Source organism: Homalodisca vitripennis, chromosome 3, assembly GCF_021130785.1.
Source record: "Homalodisca vitripennis isolate AUS2020 chromosome 3, UT_GWSS_2.1, whole genome shotgun sequence".
NCBI classification, from domain to species: domain Eukaryota; kingdom Metazoa; phylum Arthropoda; class Insecta; order Hemiptera; family Cicadellidae; genus Homalodisca; species Homalodisca vitripennis.
Window position 1 is genome coordinate 191,449,718 of NC_060209.1, and position 19,651 is coordinate 191,469,368.

General features: G+C 38.2%; 1 protein-coding gene across 1 annotated transcript; it reads left to right on the forward strand.

Annotated features, from left to right (window-relative positions):
- Nucleotides 1-3,667: 3,667 nt before the first annotated feature.
- LOC124357920 (putative nuclease HARBI1) lies at nt 3,668-6,199 on the forward strand. The gene is made up of 2 exons (XM_046810038.1): nt 3,668-4,223; nt 5,186-6,199. Exons 1-2 carry the CDS (start codon nt 3,798-3,800, stop codon nt 6,005-6,007), a joined length of 1,248 nt encoding a protein of 415 aa, XP_046665994.1. The 5' UTR covers nt 3,668-3,797; the 3' UTR covers nt 6,008-6,199.
- Nucleotides 6,200-19,651: the final 13,452 nt, after the last annotated feature.

Here is a 19,651-nt window from a genome sequence, read left to right on the forward strand (position 1 = left end):
TGTTAGTGAGTTGCTGCTCTTTGTGTTTCCTACTCGATTGGTAAATGAAGAACAATGAGTAAGGACTTTTGGACACAAGATAATGTAATTTCGTTAACACAACTGTACGAATCGCACAGGTTACTTTGGTACACTAACGAACCAAACTATAAAAACAAATACAAGAGGAAAGATTCCTGCACTGGTATAGCTAAAGAGTTAGGTGTAAACAATACCGAAGAAGTTAAGAAAGTCTTTTAGTGCAATTTAGAAGAGAAAAAAAGGCAGTAATACCAAAGTCAGGAATGGGAACTGCCGACGAGAAAAAGGCTGGGTGGGGTTTACAATTTTTTTCAGTTTTTAAGTGACAAAAATGTACCTAGACAAACAGTGTCAAGCAAGCAAGACACAGGATGAAGTTTCTGAAATCTATTGAGTAAAAATGAAGGTTTACTTTCATCTGCTAGCCCTTCAAGAACCAGCACATCTTTTTCGTCTGCTAGTCTTTTTAGTGGTACTTCGAATAGTAGTGTCAGTAGTAAGCCTGTTGCCAAACGAGGAAATAAAAGAAAACTAGTTGATGAAGCATTTAATATCATGACAACTTGTTTCAACGAAATGCAGCAAGAGCCAAAACCAATGAAAAATGAGCATGCAGTTTACGGGGAGTGCGTTGCCAACCGAATAAAAAAAATACAAAACCCCATGAGACTCTGCATTGTTAATAACAAGATAGACAATATACATTCTGAAGCTGAAATGGACGTTTCTGAAAAACCTGAACAAACAAAACATCTGAACAACCAGGAACTTTTGAGAAACCAGTGGAAGAGGAACACATCGGAAATATTTCTTCATTGATAGTCTCATCAATGAATACAGTTTCTGGATACTTTGAGGACTTATAACATTTACACTTCTAATCAGTTGTTGCAGTTATTTTTTATTACATTTAATACAATTTAATGACGGTTTACAGTGTTGTATTCAGTATTTGTTAACAGTGTTATATTCAGTGTTTGTTCAAGAAAATACAAGTGTTTCAGGATACAATGAGAGTAGTATTTATTTGATTTACCTTACAGTTAGGTTTATTTAACCCTTAACTGGTAACGTGAGTGAATGTAACATGATTGGTAACGTGGGGTGTCTCAGCACCCCCAATTTTTTTGTGGTTTTTTATTACTAATAGCTCGTTTTTTATGTTAGTTCTTCATTAGATCAGTTAGGTTGATCAATAAAACGACTGTAGTTTTGTATTTAAAAAATTATATTTCATTAAACAAATTTTTATACTAATTTTACAAAAACTTGGATTTTTTAGTAAGTTTTAGTATATACAAGCAATAAACGCCCATGAAAGTGTAACTACCATATACAAAACATGTGGTTTTCTTAAATTACATATTTATTCAATAGTAAAAATATAAAAAAAATACTAAAGTACTTGATATAATTACTAAGTTCAGTCCATATTTAGTCCAAATTTTACATTAAAATTTAACTGTCGGATTCTTCTGTAAAGTTATCCGGAGGTTCAAGGCAGGGCTCACAGATGGTTTTCATGTGTGTATTACACATAGGCTTATTACATTTGTAGCATGTTGTCTTAACCTTCATATCCTTCATCCTGGGACAAACTGAGCACCTTACCTTTCGACCAGGAACGGGAGCAGCAGGTGGAGGTACATCATCAAGCTTAGCTCTCTTTGCTGCTCTCTTCCGTATAGCTTTAGGCACGCGGCTTGTTGTAGCTCTTAACGTCACTTGTTCGTCCACAAAACTTAATCCTAGCTCTTCTAGGAAGCTTTTACGACTCAGCTTATTTTGAGGTACGTTGCTATTGAATAACACCAAACTATTTACACCTGCTAGGTCTAAAATTCTAAAAAAAAGCACTAAAGGCCAGCGGTTAGTTTTTCTTGATGTAGAGTATGTCGTACATAGTTTATCAACAACGTCTACTCCACTTTTTGTCATGTTATAGAAGGTTATTATATTGGGCTTGTTGTCGTCTCCAGTACTTTCATCGATTGAGTCATCTTCCAAGTGCATGGTTGAAAGAAGCACAACGACCTTATTTCTTTTTGGTACGTATGAAACGATTGTTTTATCTTTCTGATATGCAAAAATTGAAGACTTCAAAGGTCTATTTTTTACTAATAAGTTCTGGAGGTAACTCCTTTTTGTTTTTTTTAAAGTCCCTACTAATGTTACATTTTGTGTTAACAATAAATCTGCCAAGGGAACACTGGTGAACCAATTGTCGGTAGTTAGGTTTCTTCCTGTTCCATGAATGGGTTGAGACAAACGCATTGATACATCAACTGTACTGTTCGATACCTGAAATGGTCCATTGGGTTGTTTCGGCACATAAACCTCAGAGTTCAGAACGTACCATGTTCTAGCATCTACCAATGAGTACACCTTTAAGCCATATTTGGCCGGTTTGCTAGGAATATAAGTACGAAATGAACAGCCTCCTCGAAAACCGACTAGCTGCTCATCCAGAGTACAGTATTCAGAAACACTGTAATATTTCTTACAGTTATTATTGAACATTTCAAAAATTTCTCGGAATGCACTTAGCTTGTCCTCTTGCTTTCTAGCAGGCCGAGTGTTTATGTCATCAAACCTGATGTATCTCAGTAAAAATCGAAATCTCTTCAAATTCATAGTGGTTTGAAAAATATCAATCCCTAATCTGTCAACATTCCAAAGATCGTCAAGATTTTGATGACCAGATTTGACTAATCCACTGAGAATTAGTAGCCCAATAAATGCCTTAATTTCTGTAACGTTGGTTTTATAAGTACTTCTGTCGCTTTTATTTTTTTCTGAGTCTTTTTCAATTTTTATGTTAGTGTTACACTACTATTTTTTCAATGATATCGTCATTTATAAATAATGAGAAACACTCCTTAGGAGTTTTACTGTTTTTACCTGCAGCCCGCACTCCTGGTAAATGTGTCACAATGTTTTGCTGCCGTGTCCTCACATTTCTGGGCAACGCATGTTTCCTCCACTTAGTAAGATTATCCTTGCCAGTGTATGTTGGGTCGTCGTTGGTAACAACCACCGGTTCTTCATCTCCAGATTGCTCAGATTCTGAAAGATGGTCAGAAAGTTCAACCTCATCCTCTTCAGAATCTTCATTTGTTGAAGAAGCAGCTGACTCACTCGCATCCTCAACCTCCTGAAGGAGCCTTTGTATTCTTTGGCATTCTTCTTGATCCATACTGCAACATAAATCAGAAGCTATAAATATAAATACTATTTATGTAGGATTAGATTAAGTTAAACAGATTGTAAAGGTTAGGTTCGTTATCATGCAAAATTAACAGTAATTTAATTCATATATTTTAACTATTATGCACAGGATTTACACTTACTTCAATAAAAATAGAATAATCCGTCCAGCAAAAAGTTGGAACACAATTAGTAACGTGGGGTGTTAGCGACACCCCAAACACTTTTTGAGGTTATGACGGACAAACACGTGCAGCGAACTTAGTGGCTCAACTGAATATCGGATGTCTGCAAGGTCACAGGAAGGTACTTGGAGCGTCCCGACTGCTGCCAACCTAGGAAAAAAAATATTCCCACATTTAGAGTCTGGGGTGTTTTGTACACCCCACGTTACCAGTTACAGTGTTAAGCCCCCCACAGACTGACGAGCATGCTGGCGTACATGCTCGCGAACATGCTCGGCGTTGCCCACACACGACCGGACATGCTCGCGAACATGCTCGCCGTCGCCGCTCAGTACTGTTGCTTCTCTACGGTGTGATAGTCAAGTTTTGCAGTGCGGGTGCGAAATGGATGCAAACGCTGTGGTGGCCCTTTGTGGGGGTTTCGTTTGTTTGGAGGAGAAAAAACGCAAGGTACGTAAAATATGGTGCAAGAATTGGCTTAAAAATAGGAACCAGTTTAGCCACATGTCACTGTTGCAAGAATTAGCATCAAATGAACCAAATGATTATAAAAATTACCTGAGGATGACTGAAGATTGTTTCGAAGACATTCTTAGACGTATTTCTCCAGATATTGTGAAACAGAATAGTATTTTGAGGGAGCCGATCAGCTGTAAAGAGCGCCTTGCAGCGACACTTCAGTTTTTAGCAAGTGGCAGAACCTATGAAAACCTAAAGTTTAGCTGCGCCATTTCGCCTCAGTCGCTGGGAAAAATCATACCAGAAACCTGCACTGCAATTTATAATGCTCTACGTGAGGAATACCTGCACGTAAGTTTAACATTTGTTTTTAAATCTTATACCGTATACGAATTGAAATGCAGCTAATAATACAAGGCCTAATAACTATCGAAGTGATCAGTTGAGTAAAACGGTGAAACGGGTGCAAGTAAAATGACTTAAAACAAAGTTTAATAAGCAAATTTATTGAAACAACTTAAAAAAAGAAATAGTATTACTCAATATGAACTATAACATTAAAATTAACGTTCAATAAGTAATTGGTTGTGAACTTTAGTTGAATTTTAAGAACTGTCCTAAATTTTCTTCATCTACTTCAGTGGTAGTAGACCCCTTGGCGGCAGTAGATTCATTGACAAACATTGCATTGTTTGCGGCCTGTTGTTGTTGTGGTTGTGGTGGTAAGTATCGCTGGGGAAAAGGGTAGTTCTGTTGCCCGTAATTGTATTCCTGGAATTGATAAGTGGTAGGTTGTACATTAGCGAATCCACGTGAACAATTTGGTCCGTAATTGTCAGGGTTCTGTATGTTGTTTAAGTGAATGACTGAGTTTTCATTTCAATGTCCTAATTTACCATGAAAAAGTGCATCTGAAATAAGTTTTTGTGCAAATATCTTTTGGCGTCTATCCATGTCTTCCAGCTGGAAGGCGATACTGTTCCCAAATGCTTGATTTTCATTAACATGTTGATTCAAAGCGTTGGTTGCTACGTCCAAAAATGATTCTTTCTTTCGATCATACTCCGAGACATTTTTTCTTTTACGCTGACGCCGTTGTACATTGCTCGCGGAGTCTGATGTTTGTGATCTGATGTTCTGAGCAGGTGTTTGTGAGAGCGAACTAGTAGGCGTAGCAGGGGTGGATGAACCTCCGTCTGGACTGGCCAGGATACTGGGCGAGTTCTCGGCCTCCTGTGAAAGAACAATGGAAATAGTACACTTATAACGACACATCTTCAAAACATAGTAGTATATATTTTTTTCTTTTTCAGTTGCCTGAGAATGAAAGCGACTGGATGAATATTGCTACAGATTTTAAAAAATACTGGCAAGTAGAAAACTGCGTGGGGGCTCTTGATGGAAAGCATATTGCCATCCTTCAACCTCCTGGAAGTGGTTCGTATTTCTTCAATTACAAAGGTTTCTTCAGCGTTGTATTATTGGCTGTGGTAAACGCAAACTATGAATTTATGTACGTAAATTGTGGAGTGAATGGACGGGTGTCTGACGGGGGAGTTCTCTTTGAAACCGATTTTGGGCAACAGTTGGAAAACGGCCAGTTGAATTTGCCATCACCAACGACCTTTCCAAACAACAGAGATGTATGTTTACCTTTTGTTTTTTTGGGAGATGAAGCTTTCCCCTTAAAAGAAAACCTAATGAAGCCATACCCTAATAAGGGAATCACCCACGATGAAAGGATTTTCAACTATCGTATTTGCCGTGGAAGAAGAGTTGTTGAAAATGCCTTCGGCATTTTAGCAAATAGGTTCCAAGTATTGCAAACAACAATCAGGACGAGCTTGGAAACCACTGAAGTTATTATTTTAGCTTGCTGCGCACTCCACAATTATTTACGAAGGAAAAGCTCAACTTATTTGACGCCTAGTTCGGTAGACTGGGAAAACACGGAAACTGCAGTTCTCACTGAAGGCGAATGGAGGAAGAATGTTCGCCAACTTTTAGGCATGAAGCAACGCAATCGGTCCGGGAAAGAAACATCACTGGCTGAACCAATCCGAAAATACTACAGGGACTTCTACAACAACGAGGGACAAGTAGAGTTTCAAGAGCGCATGATAAATCGCCGCTAATGTTATACATTCTAAAATAAACAACAGATGGGCGTAATGTATATGTTGTAGCCAAGGGTAACCCAATGCATTACCTCTTTAATGGTCCACTGTAAATAATTGAAATGGAAAATAATGACGATGTGCTTTGCTTTTAATATGTGTTTAACTATAAATATATGCACATTTTACTACAGTTGGTTGTACTTTCTTGGTAAGTATGTGTTTCAGTTTTTGTTTGTAAAATTATTTGAGTCAAATCTGACATTGTCAATAAAATAATAAAGTAGTTCAAATGTTACTTTATGAATTTAATTGCCCTACACTACAACTTAAACTAAACTAAACTACAACTTACGTTTTCGTCCGTCATCTCAGTGTTATCTTCTGAATCTTCGGGCGGGGCAACTATCTTTTGCAGCGAAGATAAACCTTTCCTCGCCGTTTCCACATCTGTTGTAAACATAAGTAACTCGAAATACCACAATGATGGTTCATACACTTCGTCAAGTCCCTTCCCTGTGCTTTTCGAGGCATTTAATTTTTTTAGTTCTCGTCGAAACGACGCACGCAAAGAGTCAATTTTCGCTTTGACGAACTTCTCATCAGCTTTCACAAATACTTCCTTACATTTATCTATTAACACGTCAAAACTTTCCTTTCGTAAATGTTTGTTACAATAATTTGGACTTTTCACGTCCCACAAACACCGCTGTTCCCTATACAGTTCTATAAATTCAGTCCAAAATGGTTTTGTTATCGCTGAACGACATATTGTCAACTAGACAAATAAAAAATCACCAATACTGCACTATAACCGCACAAGCTACACTTCGCCACCACTTCCTCAACAAGAACAATAGCCTACAGCACACTGACCTCTTTCTCCCGCCCTCCGACGCTCCGACTGACAAACATCAGTGTTGCCAACCGAAATAACAACAATTCCCACCAACAATTCCCACTGACCACATGACACCGAGACTTCCAGCTGAGGGTGACCGGCGAGCATGCTCGCGAACATGTTGGTCGTCACCACAGACGGCCGAGCATGTTGGGCTCGGCGCTCGGCTCGCCTGTTCCGACGAGCCGAGCGCCGAGCCCAACATGCTCGCCGGTTGGAATTAGAGGTGTGCCAAGTAGCTCCGAGAGCGGAGAAGCCAAACTAGCTCCGGCTCCGTTTGCGGAGCTAGCTCTTTAAACAGCTCCAGCTCCGGCAACCGCTCCGGCGCGATGTGCGGCATCTGTCTGCTCCCTTGTAGATTGGAGCTTATTGCTTGGTTATGTTATAAACAGCAAATACTACTGTAAACAAATATGCTAAGGTGCTGACAGTTTTAATTACTACTTACTTTTTTATAATACGTATTATGAAAATCTAATTTTTGGGTAAGAAGACTACACGTACATTTTATTTATATTTATTTTCACACTGTAGTAATAAAACATAAAAAATAGTACGGTAACAGAAAATATAAAATAATATACAAATTATTTACACAAGTATTCATGATTTGCATTTAGATACACAAGTTGAGTCACTTTCATGGATTTGATACGTGATCTTCGGTCACTTATTATTATTCCCGTTCGGGAAAAAATTCTTTCACAAGGTACTGACGTACCCACAAACCCCATGTTTATTTTAACGAGTCTGCTGAGATTTGGGTAGACTGCCTCGTGAATCCTCCACCAGGACAGAGGATCGCCTTCTCTGGGAAGTGGTGGTTCAGCGATGTACCTGTCGATTTCGGCGGTAGCACAATCGTTGGGAGTTCCGGGAGTCTGCCTTTGTACAGATTTTATTACAGAATCAAACATAGAAAATACTGAACATTCTTCTTCTTCAAATTGTGATGGACCAGATTGGTTGGTCAAAGTCAAAGATGGTGTACCAGGAGGGGATTGTTCCATTGCGGTGGCAGAAGTGGCGGAAATCATAGCTGCAACGACCGTAATCACATGATTCTTAGCAAACTGTTGACATTTGTCGTCAGAAAATGCATACAATTTGAACCTTGGGTCCAAAAAGGTATTAAGTACTACTAACTTGTTGTACTCAATGTCATGGTATCTGGCTGATAACCCCATGAGCAGGTTCTGTACTACCTGTATTGCATCAGGGTGCAAATTTAGTGTACATAGTTTGCTGCAAACATTTTGCAGCCCAAGCGTCAAAACAATTATTTGACTTCCAGTGAAGTAGGATTCCCCACTCATCTTTGCTGTGACCTCTTCAAATGGTTTTAGGACTTTGCAAAGGTCACTGCAAAGTTTCCATTCATTAGAAATTAAAGATGGCAAGTCTTTGTCCAGCAATGCCAAAGTGCTTATTACAGCCTCTTTTAACTGAACAAATCTACAAAGCATGTAATATGTGCTGTTCCATCTCGTACTTACATCTTGAAGTAAGCGTTTAGGGTCTTTAACGCCATTGTTGATTTGGTATTTTAATAGTTTTTCAGTGGCTGCGTTGCTTCTCTTAAAAAATGAGACAATCTTTTTGCATTTGGTGATTACTGTATCTACCTTTGATATGGCATCTTGAACCACTAGGTTAAGAGTATGTGCATAGCACGGCCAATGACTCCACATTAAAACATTTTTTATGGCTCCAACGACATTGGAGGCATTGTCTTTTACAACAACTAAGATTTTGTCTGAGATTTTATAGAAATTCGTTATTTTCTTGATTTCTTCGGCTAAATGGCTAGAAGTATGTGAGCCCTCCATTAAAATACAGTCTAAGAGAACTGATTTCAACACAAAATCATTGGTAATGAAATGCCCTGTAACAGCTATATACGATTCATTGATCGTAGATGTCCATGCATCTGTCGTTAAACAGATGTTTTCCACATTTTTCATTAACTCAGCTACTTGAAGCTTACATTTGTCGTACGTGGTGGGTATTAGGTTTTTTGAAACCACTTTCCTTGATGGAATTTCAAAAGAAGGGTTTAAAGCTGTAACGAATTCCCGAAAACCAGAGTCCTCCACAATAGAAAACGGTTGGAAATCTTTGTAAAATAGCTTTAGAAACGCAGCTTCTACCTTTTTTCTTTTGGTTGTTATTCATTTTTTTTGGTATAAAACTCGATAGAGTGGTTTGTTTAGCACTTCCCTTTGGCTTATCTAATTGATTAGAAGGCAACTCACCAGGTTGAGGTTCATTTTCAGTTGCAAAGTTACTAAATGAAGCGGCTGAATCGGTAGGTCCAGTGTTGGTTGTAACATTCACATCACGATCACTTACACTTGTTGATTTTGAACTTATAACACTCAAAGTAATTCCGACATGTTTTCTCTCAATATGCCTCTTCAAATTGTACGTTGATGTACGGTAGCACATAACCAAGCCACAATGTTCACATCTACAGTTTTTAAGGTTAGCATCAATAACTGTAAAATGAGACCAAATTGAACTTGTCTTAGATTTCTGTACTTTTGATGCCATGTTAATTAACTGCACAAAAACCAATCAATACTAGTCATACTCGTAAACCGCACAAAAAATATCACTTTTCACTGTATGTCTACGTTAGAACTCCTACTGAAACTGAAACTGGTTTGTTTTGGTTTGTCAACAAGTTGTAGGCCACAGCTGATAGCTCCACAGACGCTCCGAGAGAGTAATTATATGAATATATAAGGTTAGAGCTGGAGCTGTTTCGAGAGTCACGGAGCGCTGCTCCGCTCCGCTCCAGCAGCGGAGCGCTGATTTGAAACAGCTCCAGCTCCAAAGGCACACCTCTAGTTGGAATGCTCGTCGACCCCACACACGGGCGAGCATGTTCGCCGCCAACACCGTCACGAGCATGCTCGCGAACATGCTCGTCAGTCTGTGGGGGGCTTTATATTCAGTGTTTGTTCAAGAAAATACAAGTGTTTCAGGATACAATGTGAGTAGTATTTATTTGATTTATCTTACAGTTAGGTTAGATTACAGTTAGGTTTATTTAAATTATAGTTATGGATTAAGTTATGTATGATTTGTTATATATTTACCTACAGCCTTTAAGGTAAATGTCCAAATTTCGAAGAATATCTAACTAACATCACTTCCAATGAAACAAATTCAAACTTAAAAAATAAAAAAGTCAGCTGTAGTTGTTTATGCCAAAAGGAACCAGAGTTCATCCCACACTGCTCATGAGTAGTCATTTTGCCACGGTACACTACCAATGTTGGAGACGAAGTACTGTAGTTTGCATATTCTTCTCTCACAGATTTCGCAAACTCACTGGGTTTTCTTCCTATTCGAGGAAGTGGATAACATGATTGTAATCCTTGGTTGTCTTCCCTCCTATCTCCAGGAACAATACTCCCATCTGGAGCTACGCTGTCTAGGGAACCAGGAGGTGTGTATAAATTTGCTGATGATGTGCTTTGAAGCAAAAAGTTATGTAAATGGACAGAAGCACATGTAACAAGTGTAGATTTTTCTGGGTCTAGGAGCATTGGCTTTCTCAGTACTCTAAAGACTGAACTGAGAATCCCAAAGGCATTTTCAGAACATCTGCGAGCTCGAGACAAGCGATAGTTGAATATCCTTTTTTTGCTTCCCTTTCTTGGTGGCCAGGGAACGGTTTCGTTATGTGCTTATGTAAGGCGAATGCATCATCTGCCACAATCACATATGGGACAGCAAATAATCTTCCAGGTAAAGCTTCTTCCTCAGGTAGACCTGTTCCATTTTCCAAGATTCTCCACAAACTACAATTGAGGACCTTGCCGGACAAAGGGCACATAGTAAGATATTGTACTTTCGGGAAACGGCTCTTAAAGTTTATAGTTGTAAAGATATTTTGTAACACTTAAAGGATCCTGTGCTTAAAATTTATTGTATTGGAATATTTTATAAACTTTATTATAATGTTATTACTCTTGTATTTACTGAAAAGTACTAATTAGTAAAAATAAAATTTATAAGAGATGTTATGTGCCCTTTTTTAGCAATACATAGCCTATAACCTAAACTAATGGATAAATGCAGTGAAATATAAAAATAAGGTTTTCAAGAATTTTCCTCAAAAATTTGCTCCAGCCATATTTCGTCATCTGCGGTCAAGTACTTCATCAAACTTCGGACATCAATGATTTTAGCTTCCAGAAATGGCACTGTTGCAGGTTGAATTTCTCCTAATGTTTGTTTATATACAGTGTTCATAAACTTGAAAGGAGAGTAGGTAGGAACAAAAGTGCTAGAACACACAACAGTTCCATCACTTTTGTATTTAATTATTACGTACTTCATGATTGTAAACTTCTGTTTTTTAGCCAACTTTTGAAAGTCTTCGAAGAAAGGCTGAAGGCTCTTATCACAATCTTTTATGAGACTTCGATCCATTATTACTGTAAAAGGGCTAGGCTTCTGCCGAGCCTGAACCATAGCTTGCAGCCATGGCTTTGCAGTTCCGATGACCTCTCTCTTTTTGATATGAGACCTAACAAGACCAAAGTTCCGGTCACATTGTGAGAATGAATGGCCCCTAACTGGAAACAACTGTATAATTTCTACGTCAAACACTTTGCTGAACCACGAACAAAATTTAACCATTGTGGCGTTGCGGTTTTGTCCCCCAGCAGAGTCCGATAACAAAACAACAGTTTTTACTTCTGATTTTTCAATATACTTCTTAAGGCAATCGTACAGAAATGAAGCCACACTGTTCGAATTCTTAGATGCTTGTGATTCCATGAAACAGTAGAAGTAAGACTCGTCATCATTGAAAATGTGTACGTTAAATGCATATAACCATAAAAGCCTTTTGTAAAATTGGCTGTTCACATTAATTCTTGGCACTGGGTAGTTTTGAGCATAGTCAAATTCACATACCAAAAAAGAAGAATCAGTTTTTGCTTTTTCTATGAACTCATGTTTTAAAGCTAGTCTTCTTTTATATTTACGCTGATGAATCTGATAAGGTACTTTGATTGGATCATTAGGATTTCTTGACAGTTTTTCTCTGCATTCTGTACAATAATCACACACATCACTTTTAGGTGACCTCATACCAAATTCATGGCCAAACTTAGATTTGAAACACTTAAAGTAGTGGGGGTAGCCCATTTTCAAGTTTTCATTTGTTTCAGACCTACAAAACTCTTGAAACAATGTGTAAAGAGTTTTAATATTGAGCTCCGGGTTGTCAAAGTACTTTAGAGAGGTTTTATTGCCACTATAATGGCTTAGGCTATATGGAATTGATTCAAGGTGTGTCTTCATCAAATCAAAAACATTATGTTTCAATTTGTGTGGTCGATTAGTGTGATGACCTCTCCGTTCTGTAAAGTCCTGATCATTTAACACTTTTTGTTGGATTACTCTTATTCTTTTAGGACTTACTTGTAAAAGTTTTCTTAAGAAACCTTGACAGACTGATACCTTAAAACCACCAACGTTGATACTATAGGCCCAAATATTAATTCGGGATTTTTTGGGTTGAATGGTCTGAGTTTGTTGATCAATCTTTTCTATACATTTAGAAATAAATGAGTCTTGCAACTCTTTACCTTGGTTGTAGAATGATGAAAATAATTCGTTCTGATGTTCTGCAGTAAAACTTTCAAAACATTTCTTACTACAACACTCGGTAACATAAAAAAAACTGCTTTCCACTTACAGTCTTTCCAGACCTACCGACATACTCTTTGCCTTTAAATCGTTTCACTTTAGCACTTTCACGTTTCAAATTTGTATTGTTACTGTATAGTTTACGTTTGCGTTTAACTTTCGGCTGATCCATTGCACTTAATAGCTCTAGTTTTTAAAAGGATTTAACTTATGAACAATGAACATAACCTCAATAATTCAACAAGCTGAAAATAGAAACAGCACTGATGTTAGATGTCATTGTTTTGGATTTTGTCAGCTGCACAGCTGCAAAAGAAATTCTCTCAGAAACCAAAGAATAGAGATTTTTTTTTCAAACTTTCAGGGCACATTCTAAACAACATGGCGGATCCAATAAAGCAATTGCCGGAAAAAGGGCACATACACCTAGGGGAACCCGGGGCGGAATGGGGTACTTAGTAAATATATATTTTTTTCATGTAAAAAGGGTTGATTAAAAAGGCTGAAATATTTTATACATGTTTATTGAACATTAGCACACAACAAGAAAATATTCATATCTTAACTAAACATCAATAATTTTTTTTATATTTTGAAAATTACACCTATTACAATTTCCCGTTCTGCCCCGGGTATCGGGGCAGAATGGGGTGGTCATTAAATACATGTCAACATTTTTGAAAAACTTCCCTCCAAACGTATATTGTTAATTATAACTACTAAAACGTGTTTTGTCATAGCTTTTTTTCCTAAGGCTACTTAAACTAACATCAATTGTTTTCAAATCCTATTCTCAGTCCTCATCGTCACATAATTCACATAAAAATACAGCTTCATCGTCCTCACTGTCTATGCCTGCGCATGAATTGTGAGCCCACTTTTTGCACCTACAGCACGATACCCACCCTTCTACTGATTTTGAATAGAACTCTCCACAATACAAACAGGCACAGTCTGCATCATCATCATCATCACTGTCATCATTGTCTTCATTTTTCTGCTCCTTCTTTTTTTCAAGTTTCTTCAGGTTTTTTTTCTTTAGTTTCCTTACTCTTCGATTTGTTCTCCTTCTTAAACAACCTCATTCTTGCTTTTTCTTGCTTGATACGATTTTTTTCTTCCCTTTCATTTATAGCCTCCATAAGTTCTCTTTTGTATGGCGATTCTGTTAAGATCGCAGTCTTCCCTTTTTTCCGATTTGACCTCTTTGTGGTGGCCTTAACTTTGGGAATTGGCATCACAACTTCGGGTGAGACTACAAATTTGGATGTTTCCCCTAATTGAGAGGCCAGGTTACCATCTACCCAATGAGAGCATCCAGGGACACTCAATCCATCATTGAGCCGGGGTTTCTTTGCCGGTGTTTGCTCCTTATCAGTGCAAAAAACTTCATCAACATCATTTGAGCTTGCTGATTGGCATTTTTTAACTGGAATGTTCGGAGAAGGCTCTTGGATAAGTTCTTCACCTCCTTGGTTAAGATCTTCACCTCCTTGGATAAGTTCTTCGCCTCCTTGGATCAGTTCTTCTCCTGGTGATAAGACAGCCTCTTGGGAAGGAGGTATTTCAACAGGAATGTCGGTTACGTCTGCTGGGAGAAAATCTTCCTCTTTGAAGATGGAGGGATCAGTAGGCCATATTCCTGTAGCTTTAAACGCACTTATGGCAGTTCTCATATTGGCGCATTGAATATAGGCTGCCCCAAAAATAGTCGATATCTGGAATAAAGTTACCACTTTTCCTGGATTGCTCCGAAGCCATTTTCGGAGCTCCTCGCTGTAGTATCGACTTAAGGGGTTCATAAATGCAACATCAAGAGGCTGAAGCCTCTGGGAGCAATGCGGTGGAATACATAGCATGGAAACTCCATTGTCCCTAGCATAGTCAATAACGTTCAGGTTTTTAGTGTGTGTCGAGTGGCCGTCAAGGATAAGAAGAACAGGCGATGTTTTAGATGCATTAGAGAATGTAACAAACTTCTTGAACCATGCAAAAAAAGTATCTAATGTAATCCACCCCGAGCTGTGTACCTCTGCCCAACCCCCAGGAGGCAATCCCATCTCAAACTCCTGCTGCATTCTTTTCCTAGGAAATATCAGCATAGGAGGCATGTACGCTCCACTTGCTGACATGCAAAGGAGGGCAGTTACAGTTTCTCCTCTGTCTGCCGAAGTTAACAACCCAACCTGACGCTTTCCTTTTAGGGCAATGATTTTTGAATTGCTCTTTGGGTTAACTGTAATTCCAGTTTCGTCGCAGTTATATATTTGGGAGGCAGTTAGTTTGTGCTTGTCCACTACTTTTGTGAGTAACAAAAAAAATTTGTCAACAGACACTTTGTTGAACCCCATAGCTCGTGCACCAGATGTTGACTCAGGTGTCCGAAGAGTTAAAGTAGGATGTCTCTTAAGGAATCCTGAGACCCAATCTTGTCCTGCGGTTTGATTATTAAATCTATGGCCAATGCCATTCCTTACAGCTAATTGATAAGCTAATTCCCTCAAGTCTTTCATTGACAAACCAAATAACCTAGCCTCCATAGATTTTAAGTAGGTTACTAGCTCTTGTTCCTGCTCATCACTAAATACTTTTTGAAATTTTCCTGCTGATTTATTAATTTTATAGTCAGGGTTTTCTTTCTTTTTTTTACATATCTTTCCAAAGTTGATTGGGGCACATTGAACTGTTGAGACGACTTTTTGTAACCGAATTGGCCGGAAATAACTGCATCAACTGCGTTATTCATAGACTCGTAGGACCATGATTGTCTATCCGTTTTTCTTTTATAGTCTCGAACCATCTGAAATATAAAAAATAGCCTAAGTAATATGGTCACCAATAAAAATGAGTATGGGGCAGAACGGGGTACTTCCCCGTTCTGCCCCACCCCGTTCCGCCCCAGTGATATGTTTTAGGTTATGGAGGTATGGTGACTAAAAAACGATGTGTAAAGAAACATTCTACTACACGTAACATAAGCTAATTAAATGTACTTCAAGTATCCACTAATGATAGTTGAGCTTAAAAGCTGTAAATTGACCTTACCTTGGTTCCAATACCGATCAAATTTGCAACGCAGAAGCACGAAAACTATCATCAGCACACTCACTCCGCAAACATCAACGAAACTAACTAAACATGGCTGCCGGTGTCGAGCCGAAGTGGCGTGATCTAGTTACAGTGATTGCCGCTAGGTAGAAGCACGTGCTTGACCTCAAAAATCTACATCTTCATTCTGCCCCGCTACCCCATTCCGCCCCGGGTTCCCCTATATGCCCTTTGTCCGGCATTGTCCACAATTTAAAAAACACCATCGTCAGATATTCGTCCTTGGCATCCAATATTCACATAGATAAACGAGTAAGTAGCCAATGGCGCAGTGTAGTGGGTACGGCGGTTATCGCAAGATAACCAGATCAAGCAACGCCGAGCGTGGCTGCTGCTTGGACAGGTGACCGCTGAGCGATCCTGTCCTTGCAAGCGGCCCGCCTGCCCGGCCATTGGTGGTGGTTCGTAAGTCACCTTTAAGCCGTTGGTCCCCAGGTTAAGTGTTAGAGAGGGCTTCTTAGCCTTAACTTCGCCTGGTAAAATAAGACATTCTTTACTTTTTTTAGTAATTAGAGTCTACAAGTGCCATTAACACAATGCTGTGGTAACTCTTGTAATTGAAAAAAGTAGAGCCACTGTTTTCTGGAGCTTGCCATCTAGAGCACCGATGTATTGGTCAAACTGCGAAACTCACTTAAAATCAGTTGCAATCGATTTCCACTCTTCTGGTTTGCAAGGGGTCTTTACATAGTCCTCCAACATACTAACAAGGGCAGAACACACTTCAGGAACGATTTGGGATATGCTTTGCTTTGATACTTTAAATAAGTACATCAAAGAATGGTAAGAATCACCAGTTGCTAAAAATCGTAAAGTTATAGCCAAATGATCATTCACACTTATCACTTTTCGCCAGTTTGTATTTTTCTTAGCAACCATGGGTCCTATCATGTTAGCAAGTATTTCAAAATCTGCATTTGACACTCGTGTAAAGTTAGTGAACAAACAGCCAGCTCTCAGGTCAATACGCAAGTCTTCACCACTATACTCGTACCTCCTTTGCAACAGCTGCCCCTGCCACCATCTTCGAGGTTTAGGTGAGTTGATGAACACAAATGCCGCGGTCGCGGCTATACAAGCATGGCGACGACGACGGTACAACAAATTATCGTTCATGTCTGTTCCATTTGATAGCTCAGCACTGACTGTTTTAGCAAACACTGAAATGTTTGGCCAAACAGTAATTTTTTGTTTGACAAACAATGTTTGACCAAACTTTTTTAAAATGTTTGTCCCTGATCACCTCAACGAACGTATTTGTCAAATAATTGTTCAGTGTTGACGCGACTTTAACCAATAATTTGATTGCTATAGTGATAACACAGTATGATCCATATATGAGTCATTATGGACTGAATGACACTATTGACTTTGAGGTTAGATACGGTTTACATTGCTTATGCTGTTTGTTTTGTGGTGTTTTGGGTCGGTTTACTCCTTATTATTGTCAAAATAACCTGCAAATAGTGACGTATAGTGTGCTGATGGGTTGGTGAGGTTAGATAATATACTATGTATTGATTGTCTTCCTTCAAAGTTTACTCCGCATGATAGTTGGAATAGGTTTATACACAGTGTATGTTTTAGAAGAGCTATTGTGCACTTTTATTTAGTACTTATTTAACTAGGCCTATACTATGGATCGACTAAATAATTTATTATTTGTAAATCGAGGTAATCTAACCGAAGATCGAATTATTGATGTCCTTATGTCAACTGGCTTTGAGATACCTGTAGGCAGTGATGTAGATACACATAATGTACAACATGATTCAATTGTCTGCGAAATTGTCTTAACAGTAATAATGATACAAATTTAGATGATGGCGAATTGGCTTCATGCTCAACTAAGCTTGATTCTAAATGTACGCCTAACAGAACTGTCTCTAAGTGTAAGTTAACCACAAAATAATGAAAATATTAACTCCAACAACACTACAATAATAGATAGGCCTTCAAATTCAAGAACACCTGAACCAATTTTACGAGCGTCTCAGTCTAAAAAGAAAGAAAAGCCACTTCGACCGATGTGGATGGTCAAGAACTTAGACTATAAAAATGATATGATATTTACAGGCTCTTCAACTTTGCCAGAAAGTATTTCTGCTCTACAAACATCATATCAATTTTTTACTTACTTCTTTGACAATGAATTTATTCAGACAATTTGTGATGAGACACTAATTTACAGTGTTATGAAAGATCCTAGTAAACCATACAATTTGAATAAACTAGATCTTAGGAAATATTTCGGTATATTAATAATGATGTCAGTTGTAAAGCTGAACAATGTTCGATCATACTGGTCTCCTAATATATTGGCAATCGTTTAGTTGCTGAAACGATGACCATAAATAAGTTTGAAGAAATCCGCAGGTTTCTTCATTTCAATGACTTGGCAAAAATGAAACCAAGAGATCATGATCATGACAGGCTATTCCGCCTTAGACCAGTTAAAGATCACCTGCAGAACAAATACCAGTCTATGCTATTAAAACCAGAACTCTCCATTGATGAATAAATTTGTGCCACAAAAATCAGGTACTTTATGAAGCAGTATAATCCAATGAAGCCTCACAAATGGGAGTTTTAATTGTTTGTGTTAAGTAGTGTGTCTGGTCTTGCATCCAATTTTGAGATTTTTTCGGGGGCAGACTCTGTAATGTTACCAGAGGAACCAGACCTAGGCGCATGTGCCAATGTTGTCATCAGACTCCCTAGAATCATCCCAGATGGCCAACAGTACAAACTTTACTTCGACAATTGGTACACAACATTACCTCTCCTTGTACTTTTGGAGAAGAAACAATTTCACTCTCTCGGAACTGTACGAAAAAACAGTTTCCCTGGCCTTAACTGTAGTTTTCTGAGGAAAAACAAGTTTAAAAAATCACCTCGGGGTACATCCTATGAAAATGTTGCTTGTGTAGACGGGGTTGATGTGTCAGTAGTTCAATGGATAGATAACAAAGTGGTAACGATTGCATCTACATTTGTGGGTTCAAACCCTATGGGAAAATTCAAGCGGTTTGACAGAAAACTGAAATCTAAAGTTGACGTATCACGGCCAAAGCTCATTGAAGAATACGTTAAGTTCATGGGCGGTGTAGACCTATTAGATAGTATACTGGCTCAACACAAGATATCAATGAAGTCAAAAAAGTTGTATTTTTGAATCTTTCACCACCTTTTGTACTTAACAGTGGTAAATGCTTGGCTATTGTATCGCCGTGCCCATGGGGATTCGATGATACAAACTAAATTCAGAGAAGACTTAGCAGTTTAATTTATGTACCTTAGGCGAAAAACCTACACCCAAGAGGGGAAGACCTTCAAGTACATCGGTTGACAACCTGCTTGAGGCTAAAAGGAAGAAAGGCCCAGCATTAAAACCACCCCCTCAAGATGTGAGGCAAGACAACACAAGTCACTGGCCTGTGTGGACCAAAGACAGATTACGGTGCAAAACTTGCAGTGCAAGGGATTTTCATACATAAAGTGTGAGCTATTTTTGTGCCTAAATAAAGATAGGAACTGTTTTAGGTCATTTCACTGTAATTAAGCCTAAAGAGAATATTAATATTTGCCTAAGGCCTTTTTTCACACTAGTATATTTATAGTTCTTTGCTTGCATAAGAATATAGGCTATAGCAAAATTAAATGAGAATAAAAATCTTCTATCTTTAGTTTTATTTATTTTGTACCCATTTACATTTAAGTACAATTTATATATTGTAGACATTTAAGATTCGTTTCGTGGACTTTAATGCAAAGTTTAAAGTGAAAATTGTATCGATGACTGCATGATGACCCATATATGCATCATACCAGTTTTGACCATTTTTTTACGTAAATAAAGAAAATATTTTGTTCTAGTGATATTAAAGGATTGATAGGCCGATGAAATTTATTTATGAGATTTAAAAAATCATGCATCTAAGGTTTAAGTTAGCTTCACTGTTACTGCCATATTGTTTATT